General features: G+C 35.6%; 1 protein-coding gene across 1 annotated transcript; it reads right to left on the reverse strand.

Annotated features, from left to right (window-relative positions):
* Positions 1 to 440: 440 nt before the first annotated feature.
* Positions 441 to 20,007, reverse strand: dusp22a (dual specificity phosphatase 22a). Its single transcript, XM_031759546.2, has 7 exons — positions 19,484 to 20,007; positions 18,701 to 18,734; positions 17,990 to 18,072; positions 16,570 to 16,619; positions 12,434 to 12,508; positions 12,048 to 12,219; positions 441 to 2,031 (listed from the first exon to the last, which is right to left on the reverse strand). Exons 1-7 carry the CDS (start codon positions 19,502 to 19,504, stop codon positions 1,831 to 1,833), a joined length of 636 nt encoding a protein of 211 aa, XP_031615406.1. The 5' UTR covers positions 19,505 to 20,007; the 3' UTR covers positions 441 to 1,830.
* Between the last annotated feature and the right edge of the window lie 282 nt (positions 20,008 to 20,289).

Consider the following 20,289-nt stretch of genomic DNA (forward strand, 5'->3'; position numbering starts at 1 on the left):
AAGGTAGTTCTCTGGAAATCCTGCCAACAATTAACCTGTCTGGACATGCCTATGTGATTACAAAAATCCCCCCCACACACACACTTGGTGTGTAAAGGAATGTTAAGTAAACACACACTTTCAATGAGATACTGCTGTTCAGAGGAGGAAACTGGAAGCAACCCCACCAGCCCAGCAGGAACGAATTCCATGGAAAGACTTGCACTTCACTTCTTGGAAGGCTGGCTTCATAACGTAATCCTGGCTTCATAACGTAATCCTTATTTTAGACTTTTAGACTGATATTTGTTTCATTATGTAAAACAATAATGAAACAAATCTCATTTTTTTCCTTAAGGAAAAAAAATGAGATTCATTTCATTATTTTAACCATTCTAACGTTTTATCCTCAAATATACATCTTGAGCTAAATCTGCTTCACTATAAAGACAAAGACACCGTTGTCTTCATAGGTTGGATTTATTAGCAATTCCATTTTTTTCTCCATCACTGCATTTCATTATAAAACACAACAAACAAAACACCATAAATACACAATTAGGACAACAAACATTATCCACAAAACTATAAACAGAAATTCTTTAAAAATCTGTTTTGACACAGTAAAAAGATAACATCAGAGCTTCAGTAAAATCAGGAAGACTTTAACATTTGGACTACAGGCATCCTGAATATGTAGTTTTACTTTAAATTCAAATTCCCAAATTTAACCTGCTGTTAATAAACTTAAAGGAACATTTTGCCTTGTTTTCAATGTATTTTTAGGTGTCACTCATAGTGGTTTATTTGTAACGTCCACAGTGCGGTCTCCGTGTGTCAACCTACTTAAAAAGGTTTGGCTCTTCTTTAATCCTGTGTGCCTGGTGAGGGATAACTTAGTACCAGTCTTCTCAGCCCTGCAATGAATGCAATGAAGAAATAATTGCTGGGAACTGATAACAGTTTTCTTTTTAGCCTCACACTATTCTACTAGTTTATATAAAGTAGAATAAAATATATAAAGTTTTGTTGTTTTGGTGTGGATTGCTGATACTAGATTTTGTAACAAATATTGGTACTAGTGGTGTGTACACAGCTTGGAATTTTCTCTACGATGAACCAAATGAAAGTGAAAGTGCTAACTATACTGAAAGAGCAGTATCCAACTATGTCAACATGAATATAAATTACATAGGCAGTGATAAACTCATTGTTTTATGGTCTCTGTAGGTGGCTAGTACAATGCTTATGATGTATGTTGCAGCTATTTATATGTAGAATGAATGTAACAACAAATTTCCTGCTGTCAAACCTACAAACACAAAAAGCAGTGCTGATTTGCAAACTTGTACATATCAAATCAACCATCAGTTTGGTTTTAGATTTAACTAAGATTTAACAGATTAGATATTTATATAACTATAGGCAAAATGTTCATTTAAGATGCCGTTAACTGATTATGGCATTAAGGCTGCTGAGCTGAACATTGCAGGAGTCCATGTGGAAACAAAGGTCATCACTCATCATGGCTAAGGTGCTGAGGTGTTTAGAGTAAGGCGTCTGTGAGCACCAATACCCCTGTTTTGGTTGTAAGGGACTGTGGCGGGTACTGGTAGTGGTTATAGGTCTGTAGCACAATTCTAAATCAACCTCCATCTCTTCTTAAAAAACAGACGCGAATAAAGTAAAAAGTGCTCGATATGTAAGAGGGGATTTATATTATCTTATGCTTTTAGAGTTGTACTGTAAAAGCTATGACTGAGGGTTGATTTGGAAATGAGTACAGAATAGTAGGTACTGCCTATTTCCAGGCAGCAATTGACAGAAGTTTGACATGACCAGACTTGTGTTTCAGCTGCTTCCTTCATCATCATCATCATCAGCATCAGCATTGGATGGCATGGATGGGTAGCCACTGACAGTTATCCAGCTGTGATCACCTCCCCTCTTCTGGCTCTGCTGTTGCTCTGTGTACTGGCTCAGCAGGGCACCCACCTGCTCCTGGTCATTGAATGGACTGGGACGGAAACTTGACCGTAACCAAACTCTGTACTGAAGATGAGAGGGGAAAGGAAAACAATTAATTAAAATAAAAAAATTTATGGTTAAGGTCAAACTACATAATACAATTTTACATAACTCACTGTCATATATTTTATATACATGCAACATGCAAATATTTTAAGCCTTATTTGGGGTTTTTTTTGTAATGACTAATTCATAGCTTTTGAAAATCAGAAATCTCAATTTAATACAATTTTTCAAATTGAAAAAGAATTTACCAAAAGAAATATCCAACTTCTGACAAGTACGTTCATTAATACACAATACCTCGAGCTCCTTTACCACTAAATACTGCATCAGTGGAGTGTAGCATCGAAGCAATTAGCTTGTGGCACTGCTGAGGTGTTACTGAACACTTTGGCAGTGCCACAAGCACAACTTTAGCCTGTCTGTATTTTTGGTTCAGCTGTTTCTTGTCTTCCTCATAGATTATCTGTAGGGTTAAGGTCAGACGCAACAGAGTTGGCTGGCCAGTAAAGCTTGGTAATGCCATCGTTACCAAACCATTTGGTAGTAAAGCCTTGATGCATGCTCAATCATCCATGTTCATCTGGAGCATTCGTCATTCAGATGAGTGACAAAATGTTTCTCCCACTAAAAACTCAACGTCTAGATGAACAGAATCAACTTTCTGGCATTTGGCATCAGACACTGTGGGCAGGTGATGAGTTCTGCTGGAAAAGGAAATCAGCATCCCCATAAAGCTTGTCAGCAGATGTATGCATGGAGTACTCTAAAAATCTGGTAGACAGCTGCACTGACTTTGACTGGACTAACCACAAAAAGCACCAAAAGATAAAATGGCACCCCAAGTCATCAGACTGTGGAAACTTCCTGCTGGACTTTCAACGTGCCTCTACGGTTTTTCTTCAGATTCTAGAACTTTAGTTTCCAAATAAACTTCTACTTTCACCTGAAAAGAGGATTTTGTCCCATTGAGCAACAGTCCAGTTCTTTTTCTCCTTAGCCACATAAGTCTCCTTTGATACGGTCTCTGGTTCAGGATATGACTGATATTATGAATGTGACAGTTGTAGCTCCTTTGCCAAAGACTGTGCTTTGTTGGCTCCTGATGCACTAACACCAGCCTCTGTCCACTCCTTATGAAATTCACCCAATTTCTTGGCTCAACTTTTGTGTCAAGGCTGTGGTCATCCCAGTTACTTTTTCTACCACATTTCCCCCCCAAGACAGCTTACCATTAATATGCTTTCATATAACACTCTGGGAACAGCAAGCTTTTTTACCAATAATTTCCTGTGGTTTGCCCTCCTTGGGGAGGGCGTTGATGATCATCTGGACAACTGTCAACTCAGCAGTCTTTCCCATGATTGCGGTTGCATGTACTGAACTAGACTGAGGCACGCACAATATTTACACTGACTGAATAGTAATCTGAGATACTAGATTCCTGATTTTCATGAGCTAAAATACATCAACACAATTAAAACAAAAAAATAATGGAATGTTTCACCATGTGATGAATGCAGAATATAGTAAACTTTACATTTTAAAATTAAGTTATTTGAAAAAAAAAAAAAGTTTTACAATATTTTTTATTTATTTATTAACCTTTATTTAACCAGGAAGATCCCATTGAGATTAAAAACCTCTTTTTCAAGGGAGACCTGGCCAAGATAGGCAGCAGCAGGTGTCTCACAGTTACAGAGATTACTCAAACATAGGCATCAACAACACACATGCAACAATAAGTGAAAGAAAACAAATAAATACATTTTTTTTTAGATTTGCTAGTATAGTGACTTTTTAGTATAACTGTATTCATACTGTAAGTTACAATAACAAATATACAACATAAATTGTCCTCTCCAAAATTCACAGATCTCCTTGAAACATAGTTGCCTCATACCACATCTACAGTGTCTTCAAACAGTACATTAGTCTGCTTAACATTGAGAAACAGGTGGATTATAAGCTATAAATACATATCCACCCAAGTTTCATTAGAGAACATGTCAAAAGCATAGTTTGAGTATTCATACCGAAAAGCTAAATTTACAGAAAGCAGTGTAATTAAAATGGTGACACACTTGTTTCTTTTTTTTTCCCCATGGAAATTGCAACTCTATTGTTCCTCTTTTCCTAAACCTATATGTAATTTGTGCAGCTTTGTGATCATACATATATGCATAGATATATACATATATATATATATATATATATATATATATATATATATATATATATATATATATATATATATATATATATATATATATATATATATATATATATATATATATGTATTCCTGAGCATAGCAGAACCGTCTGCAGAGTCCTCTATACCCACAAGTCCAGTACTGTGTTTCTGGGTCAGTTCCCTCCCAGCTGCGAACATCAGGAGAAGCACGAGGAGAAGCACGAGGAGAACCAATATATATATATATATATATATATATATATATATATATATATATATATATATATATATATATATATATATATATATATATATATATATATATATATATATATATATATATATATATATATATATATATATATATATATATATATATATATATATATATATATATATATATATATATATATATATATATATATATATATATATATATATATATATATATATATATATATATATATATATATATATATATATATATATATATATATATATATATATATATATATATATATATATATATATATATATATATATATATATATATATATATATATATATATATATATATATATATATATATATATATATATATATATATATATATATATATATATATATATATATATATATATATATATGTATATATATATATATATATATATATATATATATATATATATATATATATATATATATATATATATATATATATATATATATATATATATATATATATATATATATATATATATATATATATATATATATATATATATATATATATATATATATATATATATATATATATATATATATATATATATATATATATATATATATATATATATATATATATATATATATATATATATATATATATATATATATATATATATATATATATATATATATATATATATATATATATATATATATATATATATATATATATATATATATATATATATATATATATATATATATATATATATATATATATATATATATATATATATATATATATATATATATATATATATATATATATATATATATATATATATATATATATATATATATATATATATATATATATATATATATATATATATATATATATATATATATATATATATATATATATATATATATATATATATATATATATATATATATATATATATACACATATATATATATATATATATATATATATGTCTGTTGTCACCAGAGATTCGAGTGTATTTTGAACCTTCTATGAAATATTTATATTATTTATATTTAAAGTATATTTTAATTTAATTTAAACTGTCTTATGTGTTTAAAAGGGAAGTGTGTGTGCTTGTGTGTATGTAAGTGAGAGCGCAAGAGAGAGTTGAATGAATATTTGCTGCTCCACATTGTTAAAAAAAAGTTTGTAGTTTCCTGATCCAATAACACCGAAGTGAACTCCTTCAAATGATTGTAATTAGGGGTGAGCGATATATAGACTATATTCGATATATCGCAAGTTTTTCCATGTATGATGGTTAAAGTGGCTTTATCGTAACCATCGAGTATAAATTTCCATGGCAATATTGAACTGTCTGCATGTAATTCACTGTGAGGTTTATTTTTCTGCCCACATGCTGCAAATGCATCATCAGCCCCTCCCAACCGAACAATTTTCTACCTGGTACACATGCGGTGAGCATGTGTGTTTATATACTACCAGGTAGCGAAAAATATGTCGACAGTGGGAATTTCAGAGGAGCGAGGGGATGAGACTCACTGCCATTTGTATTTCACAAGGAGGACGTCAAACAAAATACGGCAATTTGCAAAACGTGCTGTAAAACTATTGCCGCAAAAGGTAGCAGTACCGCAAATTTTTCCCACCAGCTGAAAAGTCATTCATTGCAAAACGAACAATGTTTTAAACTCTGCATGTCAATGCCTCCCTACACACCAAAGAAAATGTTAAATAAACCAGCTGTGATACCTGTGAATGTTCTTGGTCTAGGGTTGACCACAGAAAGAGTCTTACTGTGACAGTACTATCATACCTGAAAAACCTCTGTGTGCAACTGATGGTTAAAAAATGGTTAAAATAAAACATTTCAATTCATTCAGATGTTTTTTATATTCAAAGTTGGAAAAAAAAATATTGAATGGTTGATTTGAATGAGTATACCAGTGCAATTTCAGGCACTACATGCTTGAAAATAACATTTGTTTTTGGAGGTTATTTAAACATATCGTGACATATATATTGTGTATCGCGATATAGCTTAAAAATTTTTTTTTTTAAAAATCACATTATTAGATTTTCCTCACATTGCCCGGGCCGAACTGTAGTACAGTTTTTTGACTTCTCAGAGCCAACATAAACACTAGAAGTCGGTAGAAGGGGTAGTTATCAGTAAGTGTATTATATGCAGCAGCATTACTTTGCAGTAAACATTTAAATGTTTGTTTAATAAAAGGTCAAAAAGGGAGGTGCTGTAATGATGTCCAGGAATTATTCAATTATTTTGTGCAATACCTTACTCTTTAATGAAGTGAAAGTCTCTATCTTCCTAAAATTAGTACTGTCACACTCACCCTAAAAACCAAACAGAGCACGACTGACTCATAATATTAACAGAACTGTAAAAATTAATAACAAATCAAAGCAAAGATTTAAGATAAGCCATCGATAAACTCAGTCATATCCGAATCCTATACAACACCTGCTCCTATCTGTCATTATACCATCTTGATAAAGAATATGAATCATGTCAGAAGCATTTCAATTGGTACACAAACTGAAAGTAGAAACTCATAAAATCGGTAGAAGCTCACCCAGTGAGAAATTTGTTCAAGTCATAAGATTAGTAAATTCTGACAAGGCTCCAGTTTATTGCCCAACTTCACAATGAAGGCAACATGAAAGACCTGCACCTTTTTAAATTCATCATGCTACTCATAAGCAGATAGATCTGCGGTCATCACTGCCACAACCTACCAGTGCACCTGCACACCCACACAAACACGCTTTCCAATTGTCAGATTGTTCTTTTTGTAAATGACAACTCAGTGATCCAGTTACAAGTGAGCATTTGGCTAGCTTACAATATTATGATCTGTAGCAAATTTATAGATATGTTTAAGGCTTTTTAGAGAAATTGAAATTTAAAAAGCCTGGAGCTTTTTTGCTTCATTCAGCTTCAGGAACTTGTTTTTCTAACCTTTGTGAACTTTTACAGAATGTCTACAGACTACAAAGCTTTAGTCACTATGTATATTACACTGTATCTCACATGCACTGTAACCATGACCACTGATACACAATGTTGCTAGAGCTGTATTGAAGACATTGCTGAATTCAGATTCTTCACTTTCTATCTGAGACACATGTGGGAAAATCACAAATACACAAAACCCATTTCCCTTTAAATCCTCGAAGTCAATGCAAAGTCTACCATTTTTTTTCCAGTCATGTTATTTTGCAAGATGCTGACAGTAATGCTTAAACACGTGATGAGCAGTACCGAGCTAATGCAATCCCAGCAAACCCCCTACAGTTCCCCTTCTGTGTGCAACGACTACTCCAGTGCCAATGGAATAGAATCACACAGTTAGAGCTATCGCTAAATAAATTAGGTAAAATTATGCAAAATGTTTAAGCCTGTCTACAACCACATTTTACCTCTGCTGCCAGTATTTGAAATATTATATTATTAATATATATAATAAATAAATTATAATTAAAACGCTTTACAGTAACATTAACAATAAATGAGAAATGTATGGTTAATTAAACAAATTAGCTTTTACTATTAAACTAATGGTAGAAAGTTTGGGTACAACTGACGTAATCTAAACTTATCTGGTTAATAACTGTTGTTTGAAACATGTTTTGGATAGTTATAATGTAAACATGGAACTGATACTTAGAATGCTTGTTTTAAAGATTATACTGGCAGGTAGGGTGGCAGTGGTTTAAATCACAAAACTGTGAACCTAGACCACAGTTTGTGTCCTGTTTGACGAACTGTTTAATTTCATTTTCACTTTTGTTTACTTGGGCTTTGTCTTGCTTTTCGGTTAGGCTTAGGCATCAAGATAAGTCAGGTTTACAAAAAGATTTGATTTTCTGTTAAAATTCAAGTCAGGAGATGGACCAACGTTGCCAACAAGCGTGCACCATAGGACTGAAGCTAAAGGAAACCATGGATATATATTTGAGATTTGCTTTGACTACACGACCATAGTTACCTGGAAATATTTTCTAGGACAGACAATAAAGTAGGAAGTTAAAATTCACATTTAAAGGGGACCTATTATGGTAATTTGCATTGCCATGTTTTTATTTCTGGACTATGTGGACTGATTCATAGTTTTTTTTTTTTTTTAAATATTATCTTCTTCTAAACTTTGCTGCAGTTTCTTAGTTCCCACTGTAATTGGACAGTTGACTCAAAGGCTGCCAAAAAAAGTCGTCCTTAAGCTGTGAAAACAGAAAAAACCCATCTGAGAAATTGCTACAATATTAGGAGTGGCCAAATTTACAGTTTGGTAAATCCTGAAAAAGAAAGAAAGCACTAGTGAACTCAGACATCCACAGAAGACAACAGTAGTGGATGATCGCAGAATCATTTTCATGGTGAAGAGCAAAACAAGTGAACAACACTCTCCAGGAGGTAGGCGACATTCAAGTCTGCCAAGAAAAAAAGAAAAAAAAGACTGCATGAAAGTAAATACAGAGGGTTCACAGCAAGGTGCTGCAAGCCACTCATAAGCCTCATAAAGGCTTATGAGTGGCTAGATTGAAAAAAAAATAAACATCTAAAAAAGCAAGCACAGTTCTGAAAAAACATTCTTTGGACACATGAAACCAAGATCAACCTCCACTGGAATGATGGCAAGAAAAAATGTATAGAGAAGATTATAAGAACAGCTCATGATCCAAAGCATACCACATCATCTCTAAAACATGGCGGTAGCAGTATGATAGCTTGGGTATGCATAGCTGCCAGTGGCACTGGGACACTAGTGTTTATTGATGATGTCTGTGAAGGTTCACAGTCATCCAGGTCATCGTAGTCTAAGGAGCTTGGAAAGAAAAGCATCTAGACTTGTTGATGGAAGATATTTCACCTCTTATGTGAGAAGCTTCTTCAGTTCTAGGGTCAAAATGTGGAGAGTTCCAGATTTAAGCTTTCTGGAAGTGTCCCCCCAAGAGGGACAATGGACCCCCTAATCATCCTCTACCTAATCACATGAGCCAAGGTGTAAAAAACGGGTGTAGGTCACAATCAGCCAAGGTTTCGGGTGAGCTCATTGTGAAACCTAGCCCCACCTTATCGTGATTTCCTGAGGTCAAATGGCCCAGGATGTGAGTGGGAATTAAGGTGTCGATGTGACACAGTACAGAAGCAGCTGAATTCATTTTAGGATGTTCAGAGATGTACTGTCTGCTCAAATCAAGCTAAATGAAGCCAAATTGATTGTCACTGTATTATGAAATGCCGCAAAACATACAACCAAAGCAACTCAGGAGTTTATTAAAGCAAAGAAGTGGAATATTTTTGAATGGCCAAGTCAGTCACCTGATCTTAAACACAATAAACATGCATTTCATTTGTTGTAGACTAAACTTCAGACAGAAAGGCCCACAAACAAACAGCAACTGAAAGAAGCTGCAGTAAAGGCCTGGCAGAGCTTTCAAAAGGAAGAAACCCAGCATCTGGTGATGTCCATGAGTTCAAGACTTCAGGCTATCATTGCCAGCAAAGGGTTTTCAACCAAGTATTTGAAATGAACATTTTGTTTTTAGTTATTCAGTTTCTCCAATTACTTTTGAGCCCTTGAAATGAAGGGATTGTGATAAAATGCTTTAGTTCCTCATATTTTTTTTGTTCAAACCACCAAATCAAAGCTGAAAGTCTGCACTTCAACTGCATCTGAGTTGTTTCATTTAAAATTCATTGTGGTAAGTCCTTTAGTTGGTTACCAGAGGTGTAGAAGTGTGTCATGGGAGGTAGGTCCTAGATCAATAGGAAGTGCAAAAGATTGTCCATAGAATCTACCAAACAAAGGCTCACAGCTCTGGACAGAGGCCATGGGAATAAATGGCCTTTTCTCCCAAGACCTATCCATGGTACACTCTCAGCTGCAAGTACAATAGTATGAGGGCAAATCCATGCAGAGCTGAAAAGGAGCAATAGTGAAAGAACATCTTGGAGAGAAAGGTGTCACACAACACCAGCCTAAGAGCAGACCAAACCAACCTTTCAGAACAAAAAACAGTCAATAACAAGTCTGCAGAAGGAAGACCTGAATAGCACCAGGACCTGACATCCAAACATACTGGGTAAAGAAGCTAACTGCACTTCACAAAAGCCTGGCAAAAAACAAATAAGTGAGATGTTAACAGCAGGTGTTCATCCAGGTGTTCAGACTGGCTAAGACCAGGTAATCAAAGCACCATCTACTGGTTGAAAGAGCAATACATCAAGACTCTAAGAACAGTAGTCCAACCTGAGTATGGCTTGGATTGATGAGAAGAAAGTCTACTCAGCAATCTACACATTGGAAATACCTCCATGAGGTAAAAAAGATGATCAGAAGTCAGCTCAATAGAGGGAATAAGATCTAAGATATTATAATACACATGCTTTATTGGTCATTGGCTACCCATCTGGAAGAATAAGCTGGCCACAGAAAGACATGGATGCCACTCATGATCGATGTGCAACTTGCTAAAAAACATTTAACTAAATATTAGTGTGGGTTTATGTATATATTTGAGCATGTATTTTTACTTTTGATCCTGTATGAATTAGACAAAATCTAAAATAACTTCAGACTTGTGCACCAACTTCTTGTTTTTTTAAAAATTACTGAAGATGTATGCTGCATAATGATTGCACCCAACGAAAACCCAAAATTACCATGACATTTATGCCCATGATAAGTGGATGTAAACTTCTGACGATAACCTTATGTATATATGTATTTATATATAAGAAAAAAGCAAGGTAATATTCTGAAAGTGGATGAATCAAAACTAAAAACATTACAGGAATGGTTTTTTTGTTTTGTCTTTTTTAAATGTGTGATCACAGATTAGGTACCCTAAAAGTTAAAACAGCTATGCAAACCTGTGAAGCTGCTGGTGGCAAAAACAAAACAAAACACAAGCAACTTTTTAGAAAGGTGAGAAATGCAGAGATGATCCTCCGTGATGTGCAGCAGAGGAGCATTAGAAACCCTTGCTGTGAGTTCTGAACATAAGAGTTAGTACTAAGATGTGTAGGTGATTGAATGCAATATTAAGAACTTAGGTACTATTTTAAAGACTGGATTACTCATTGACAAAATGAGTAATTGGCTTGTGTGTACAAAAGACCATTATGCCATTGTGATATCAAAATATTTGAGGGTTTGTAAACCATTGCATATAACAGAAGATGATCGTGTGTGCTGGTTTAGTTTTCCAGTTGTAAATCTCAGATCTGTCATTTCAAACGAATACTTCTTGTCCTCAACAAGAATTACAAGCAATTTAAAAAAAAAAAGAATATAAATAGGTATGCATCAGTTGAACAGATTAACAGTTGCTAGACTGACCACAGACTGCCTGTGCTGTGTAATGGTGTATGTGTCATATCCTGTGTGCATGTACGCGTGTGGGCCTGTATGCCAATACACCACAAAGCTACTGCTAGAAAAAGATAGTTTCTAAGCACTTTATTTGACTTTGACTTTAAGCTGAAACACTGAAGTAGTAAAAGGGAATTGGATGCATTCTGTAGGTAGTGTACAGTGTGTGTGCATTCATGTCTTCTCTGTTTCTTTGCATGTTTACCTCTGAGACTTGTGTAGTCTGGTACTCCTGCAGCTGCTGCTGGAAGCCATAGTTTGGCCCAACAAAGGAACGAACAGCTTTGACAGCAGACAGACACTCCTCCCAGCTATAGTGGGTGACAGTCATCAGGTAGGCCACCACCATGGTAGTGCTCCGTGATACACCTGCAAGGCTGCAAGAACACAAAGGACATTTGGCTTATTTGGCTCTTTTCATTAAGCAGCTGGATGTTTAATACCTTACTTCCTACGGTTAACTGGTAAAAAAAAAACGGGACAGGCCACAAACCATCAGGACAAATGTCATGTTGACTGTGAAAGTACCTAAAAAAGACGGCTGATCTGTTCTGGTTTTGAGTAGGAAGCTGGCTGGATGTAAATACCTACCAGTGAACTAGACAAGATCCACCATTCAAGCGACATTCGTGGATGAAGCTAATGGACTCTTTAAAATGCTGCAGTCTGGAAAGACATAAAAAGGCACAGTAAAGTTTTCTGAGTCAATATAGTATTGCTCATCAAACAGAAAACAACAGTTCACTTTTACTAAGGTCATAGTACAGGGTTCGTACGCTTTTTTCAGGGTCAAATTCAAGCACTTTTTAAGCACTTTCAAGGTCCCTTTTTAAGCTTTTCCAGCACACAGTTGCAGCAACTGTGACGTTCACTAGTAGAACTGACACACAAAACAAAACGACTACACTACACACTAACTACACGAGACAACACACTAACTTGAGACTCCAAACATGATAAACATCACAAATCTCTCACGTATCAAAACTCTCTCTCTCTTTTTCGCTCACTCGCTCTCTCTCTCTTCCCAACAACCAAATGCCACATGTTGCCGTATCATTTTTTGATTGGTCGACATGGTACATTTTTCCACCAATAGGGAAGGAGTGTTTTTTCTTTTTTCACTCACAAGCAAAGCGTGTTTGCTAGCGCTCTCCATAAAAACGCCGTTTTACCGTTTCTTCCCGGAGTAAACGCCACTGTTTTATTCAGAAACCCCCAAAACATCGGTTTTACGTGACCTATCAACACAATTTAAAACTGGTATATAGCTTGAAGTCCGCACGCTCGACCCAAGTTGAAATGGAGACTCTGGGTCCGTCGACCCCAGAGGGTTAATCAGAAAGCCTTAAGTTAGCTAGTTATGTACCGGGCTAATGTTTAAAGCTTTCACTTAAGTAAATTAACTCATATTACTGCTAAGTAATGTTAGCTAAGTTCACAGCATATTCCGTAATAGCGCTGCCATACTGCATCACACTCAGTGCATTTCAATCATTTCTCCAGCGAGTTTGGTAGCTAGCAAAATAATAACCATAATTTAAAAAAAATAGCATGTGTAACGTTCGCGTACTGGAAAATTATTTACTAGCACTCACCTATCATGCGACTGGAGAACGCAAACTCCGCCATTGTTGTTTTCCATCAAACACTCATTAAAACAGCAACCTACAGGTATGTTAGCGCACTCATCCCCGACTGTCCGAGGGAGGGGCGGGGTCACATATTGAAACAGACGCAAGGCAGCCCAGGCGGGAAATTTTGCGTTTGCGACTCATTTTATTTCTCTATCTGATAAGAAAACAATTCAATCAGATAGCTATTTATTGTGAATGAAATACAGTTACATTTTCAAGCACTTTTAAGCACCACATCTGAAATTCAAGCACTTTTCAAACCTTGAAAAGACGACATTAGAATTCAAGCATTTTCAAGGATTTCAAGCACCCGTACGAACCCTGTAGTAACATTTAAGGAGTGTAAAGCTAAAAATGGAATACACATTATAGGATATGAAAAAGGCCACCTTGAACTGAAACTGTGTTGAAGGCCCAAACGTTGTGGTTCCATACAGGTTGTTAAAACCATAATAATACACTAAGATTAGCTGTAGAAACTACAGATTACTCTCAGATTTAGAGATAAGTTCAGAAATGTGTGAGGTAGTTTCAACAGATTTATGTTATATCTCAGAAACAGGAGAACATGCTGTGGTGTGTTTTTTTTTTTCCCCTTCAGCTACTCCAAGCTGTCATGTGAGAAAGAGGTTGGATATGCTCAAACAGAGAGTCTGTGGTCGACCAGAGCACAGACAGTAGGGACAGACAAGGGAAGTAAATGCCGTCATTTTGTCTTAACTGCAAAATTTGGTCTTTTTCCAGCACTGGTTTACTCAGTGCGAACAGAGGCATCATTTTAGGTTTACACCAAAAATACAGCAAATGCCATTTAATGGGTAAATTTAAAAATAAATCACCGCTAATTGTAAGATCACAACAATCCACACAAAACATCTTCCAATATAAAGCAGCATAATGCAATGCTACTGCTCCTTAAATATCCTCCTTATACACTGTCAGGAAACACTGCTGGTGTTTTGCATAATCAAGAATTGCATGGCTGATAGCGCTGTCTCCTGAGGAGCAGATGCTGGTTACTCAATAGCAGACAGGGTAACAGACTGGGGCTAAAATAGACTGTCACTTTACTTTTTTCCTCCTTCCTGAGATCCAAGCTCTTCTTTAAAAGATGTCTCCTCAGCACTTTGTTCTGTCATCCTAGCACAGAAGTTTCCGGCAGTCTTGTTTAATATGCAGAAAACTAAGTTGTGAAAAACATTTACGGTTAAGTAGAACTGAAAAGAAAATGACTGTGAGGAGAACACTGGAACAAAAATAGTCCTCTAGCAACAAAAAGCTGTTAGATTACTGTATGTTTAATATGCAAAATGAGCTTCTGCATTTCTATGGTGATTTTTAAAAATATAATTATATCAATATGCCTAAAACAACAACAACAAAAAATCATTTTTAAAAAAAGAGCTTCCTCAGTTATGACCAAAGCACATCACGTTGATGCAAATGCAAAAGTTTACACCTTCATGCTCTATGCACACTAACAGACTTTCTCAGAGAAGGTTCAAAAAAAGGGGAACCCCTGGCTCTCTACAAATATCTACATACATTGTTAGCAGCTATATAAATAACATTTAATGCCATTTCAATTAAGCACTTGCTGTCTTGGGTGTGAATTCCTCATAGCGTTCACTGTCTTCAGTGTGAATTTCACAAAACACTGACATCACAAAATGCACAGAAGCTTAAATAGGTTTAATCTGCTTGCTAGTTGCTAGATGCATTTATTTTGTTATGCTACTTGTTGTCTGCTGCATGAATAACAATAAAGAAGGGCTGTTTCTGCAGTCTGACCACAGTTTTGCTGTATTAGTATTATTTATGTGATTTAGGACACAGGTCTAAGATTTGCTGTCACTTTAGTTTTCTTTTGTATAGTATGTGATGATTCCTAGTGAGGAAGTATCTAAACACATCAACTTTAACCCTTTTCTGCTAAACTGAAGCAATCATAGAGGTTAAGGTTTTTCAGAAAGCTTTAAACTTTTACAAAATCCATGTGAGACAGTTTCTGCTGTGTACCATCAACATGTAACAGAGGCCATCACTTGTAATGACAGGGGCCCCTAGATCATGGCATGCATGGTGGGGCGGCAGTTGGCCTCACCCTCCCATCACTCAGACCGGCGATTGTGACAGAGGGGGTTTATTAAAGCCCTGGGTGGTCGATGCAAACAGCCAGATGTCACACTTAGGTTTCCTTCCTCTGCTGCCTGAGGGAAGGACGCTTGATTGCGACAGTGGAGGTCAGACATCTCCAGCCCAACAATCATCAACTTCCAACCAGCCACTAAACCTCAGTTCTCACCAAGTTACATTTGACTCAGTTCTACTTTTTTACAAACTAAAGCAAATAAAGTTCCCCTTCAAATCAAGGAGAGGTTGAGTAACTGTGGAGCTCAAAGTAACGCTGAGAATTTTTGACCCAACAAGGTAAAGTCTTTGACATAATGTACTGGAGATTTATCAAATTCCTAATAATATCCCACTTGTACCTATGCAGGAACCCTGACTAACCACATAGGGCACTAGTGCAGACATAACAACGTAAATCCTCTCCAACGCCAATAAAGATCTTAAAGTAAGCCATCAACCAGGGTCATATGACACTAAAGTTTAATGCTTAAACTCCAACTGAATAATGGCTCTTTACTGTCCCCTCAGTTCATGCTTCAAACTTAAAGCAACAAGGGATGTGTGAGGTCAAAGACTGCTATGACTAATGTGTCGTGTTAGCGGCTGCTCCCAAAGCAGCAACAAGTCAGACTCTGGATGAACAGTGACACATTAAACATACTTACTCATCTGTTATTTTTTTCACTTAACCTTTCTCTCACAAGCACATGAAAAATAAAAGCCCTCTTTTGCTCAATCTTTGGGAACAGGATGAAATGAAGTGAATATTAAATAACTTTAATCTATCATTAGATGGCTGTAACTCCTATGTATGACTACTATGTTTGAGTTACTGCTCTTCTCTCCTATAAATAGTCTACTGCATATATTTTGAAAATCGCAAAGGAACCAAGACATACTAGAGGGTGAAAAAGAATCCACCAATGTTTTTAAACCTTAATGTACGCGTTTACTCACAGGTTCTGGCTGGAAGCATCAGCTGCATGAATGCAAAGGTATGTCATGTCCTGCAAAACATTAGTGAAAAATGTTAGGAGACAGCTAACTAAAAATTGGACAAGTTGTGTAATACTAATAAAAAAGACACTCAAGTGAATTAGTGACATGATGTGTTAGCATCTCAAAAAGACAGTGTCTTCAAGAGAAGTTTAGCGCTCTGTGTAAGACTAAGAATAGTTTCCCAGATTACAATTTTAAATATTTGAGATTTCATCACATATGGTGTATAATATTATTTAAAGAATGACATTATTATAGATTAAAAAGAAATTACTTGATGCAAGAACAAGCTTAAAACCACAGTCGGTGTGGAGCACCAACAAGTTCGTTGTACATGTACAAGCTATTGTAATCTACTCTATTCTATGCAGAGGAGACGAGAGGGACTGTGTTGTTTATTGTCACAGCACATTTCAAACCCCAATGACCTTTGATGTCATAGGCAACATAGTAATGCTGAACAATATAAACTGTTTATTAACATAAGCTGACAAAGCTTTCTGCATTTAAAATAAGCGTGCCTTGAGTAGGACAAGCGTCTCTGTGTTCAACTGACTTTGATATTTTTGTGGTAAATTACAAAAAATCTGTCATAACAATACAACAAAGGAGGCTCCAAACTGATAGAAGCTAAATTTATACATGAAAAGAAAATGTTAAAACACTTTCAGAATTATAGTAATTGGTGTCCTTAGTTTCTAAACGTCTACAGGTTTGTATTAAAATAGGAAGTGGCACGCACGGTAGTAAACGTGTCCCTTTTCTGGAAGATATTGCTGGAATCAATTTCAAAATCAGTATACATTTATTTTTAATATTTCTTCTGTTTTATTTGTACAATTTTCAGTTAATATATATGAGGTATGGGGTTTTATTGAATTTTGATTTTTTTTTTGGAAAACATTGTAACCTTTTGTCAGTCTGGTTGTACATCAATATCTAATGTGTTCCCCTGGTCTTGGTCACTCAAAACAATGCATTTACAGTAAGCAGTGTGTGAAACCAGAGACAATGTGAAACTTACAGATATATACTGTGGTTATTAATATCGGTGTTCTAAATCATATTTCTCACACTTAACATTTTTCTTTACCAGAGTAAAAAAAAAGTTCACAGTTTTACACATCATAAGATTCTGTCTTTTAATACACATGAACCTCATAATTTTAACTGTCAATCTCAGTCTCAAAACTTCAAAGCAATCCAACCATAACTCATCACCACCCCCAGATGGCTGAAAGCACAAATTACATTATTAACATTGCATGGCTGACCTTAAAAAAAAAAAAAAAAAAACACCAGGTAAGATTTTCCACAGAAAGTAGCAATTTTTAAATCATAATACATCCAGAAATACTAACCATGATTTCCCACTAACCTCAAACACCGGTTTTGCATTGTTGTACACAGACAGGATGTGTGTGATGCCATTCTTAGATAAACTTTCTCTGTTTTCGGAATCTGTGACAAGGAGGGAGGGAAACATATCTCAACAGGTCCTTTGGTATGAATCTTACACAAATAATCGTGACTTTGAACAGTTACAAGCAGCTACAGTAGCAGGTGTGTGAGTAGTTTGTTATCCTGCAATATTACTTAGTACAGATGGGCTAGTGGTCACTTGTCCCTGTCATTTTAGCTATATTTAGCCATTATACTCTTACCGTCATCAAGGCAGCTAAAGTTAGAATGTTCCAAATGCCATATTAACTTGAAGAGGTTGCGTCGGACTAGTGTGAAACACAAGGCTCTGGATTGTTATTTTAGTTTTTATGCCACACATTCTAGCAATTTAATTTTCTTGTGGGCGAGACTTTACAATATTACATTATTTTACTCTTTAAGCTACAAATATATGTGCTTGAAAGGGGGGGCTTATGTTAAAAATATGTATCACCTTTTCATATAGAAGATTACGTTATGTTGAGTTAAAATTCCACTAATTAAACATTATTTGAGAATTAATAATACGTAAAGTGTGCTCAGAGCAAAATATTGTACTCTAATGCTACACCAAACACCTGGCCCAACTGGGCTTTCTATACTGTATGTAATTAAAGCAATAAATCTACATACATGTTTGTCTTACCTCTTATATTCCCAAGGTAGAGTCCATCAACAACCTGTGAAGGAGCAGTCACAGACATGTTGCACTTAGAAGTTCATTACAATTCAGCTTCAAGAACCTCGCATGAAAAGAACAAATGTTCTAGTTCGAGCCAGATTGGATTTAAAGCTTAAGGCTTAAGATCCTAGTGGAGCTATGAGCAAAGGAAACGTTCCTTATGGCCATACAAGGCTTGAAGCAATGATGCATGGTTTTCTGAATGATGTGATGGGTGGCAAACAGCCACTGAGTGTTACTGTACAGCTTTGGTACTATACCTATGAAACAATAGCTGTATGAAGGTAATTAAGTGCTGGATTGATTCTAATGAAACATTTCACTACAGTACCTGAACACTGTTGTGGCAGTTCAAAATAGATGCGGATGACCAATTTCATTTTTAAGAACAAAACAATATAAACAATCTTACTTTTTAATACAAGCAAAATGAGTTAGATTTTTCTTTTTAGGAGGACTCTTTTAACTGTCAGTTAACAATGAGAGTGCAATATCACAGCATCAAAACATGACATGCAGACACCGATGCTTAAGGTTGGCAAACAACAGTATTGAAGGTTAGAGTCTACCACAGGAGCTCTGGCTTGGATTCAAATTTGTTTTTTTGACAGGGCAGAGCGTGTCACGTGATTGATTAGCGACGAGTGATTGGCGCCTGCGTTTACCAGCCACGCTTTGGACTTTTAACCATCAAAAACACCCCCAAACAGCGTAATGACATGACATAAACAACAACAGCAAACCTACCTTATTCATTCCGTTGCCCATGGTATCCCTGGAACAGTCTGCGGTTAGCTAAAAGACTTTAATGCGTTGAAGAGCAAGGATATGGAATCCAAAATGCGAGGTTAGCCTGTGTGACTGCACTGACTCTTTAAGCGGTTAAATAACCTTCGCTTCAGACGCTACTTTTGCCTCATATTTAACAGCATTATTAGATTAAACTGCTTTAAAACCACTTGTATTTGTTTTAGCTTTGACCTCGTTTCAGCCCCAACAACAGTTCCGTCATGCTGTGTCGTCTTCCGGATTATTTTGACGTGAAGCGGGTGCAGCTGCGGGTTCATCCGGCGTGTGACATCACAGCATGTTGCAGGCGACACTACTGTGCTTTCTGAGCTTACACCTTCAGGGGGGAAGCTAGAGATAAGCTCACAATCAGACCTAGTATACAGTATAAGATTTAAACTTAATTTTATGAGGAACACAGAAAACCCATAGATATCGCTGCAATTTCGCCTCAGCCCCACCTGGATTTGAACATTTTTCGTAAACGGGGATCAAAGTTAACCCTGTATGGTTGTTTAGTCTTTAATGTTAGCCCTCTATGGTATGCTGATGCCTTCAGGCAGCAAACAACATTTTTGGTGATTATTATTATTATTCTTTTGTCACACAAGACACCTCCGTGCTTAGCTAAACAACGAGTAGAAGAGGTTTTGATCTTTGATCTGGGGGTGGGGCAATCCTTTCCGGGGCCAAGTCTGCATGTGACACAGCTTACAGTGCTAGCTGCTGCTAAGTCTAATTTCATTTTTATGCATGTTTAAATT

This window comes from Oreochromis aureus, linkage group 1, assembly GCF_013358895.1.
Source record: "Oreochromis aureus strain Israel breed Guangdong linkage group 1, ZZ_aureus, whole genome shotgun sequence".
Taxonomy (NCBI): Eukaryota; Metazoa; Chordata; class Actinopteri; order Cichliformes; family Cichlidae; genus Oreochromis; species Oreochromis aureus.

Excerpts from the sequence above, each read along its gene's own strand:
- dusp22a (XM_031759546.2), bottom strand. The coding sequence starts at position 19,504 with ATGGGCAACGGAATGAATAAG. Across the intron at positions 16,620-17,989 it reads ATGCAAAACCGGTGTTTGAG|GACATGACATACCTTTGCAT; the intron begins GTTAGTGGGAAA and ends AATGTTTTGCAG. Across the intron at positions 2,032-12,047 it reads AGACTACACAAGTCTCAGAG|TACAGAGTTTGGTTACGGTC; the intron begins GTAAACATGCAA and ends TCTCATCTTCAG.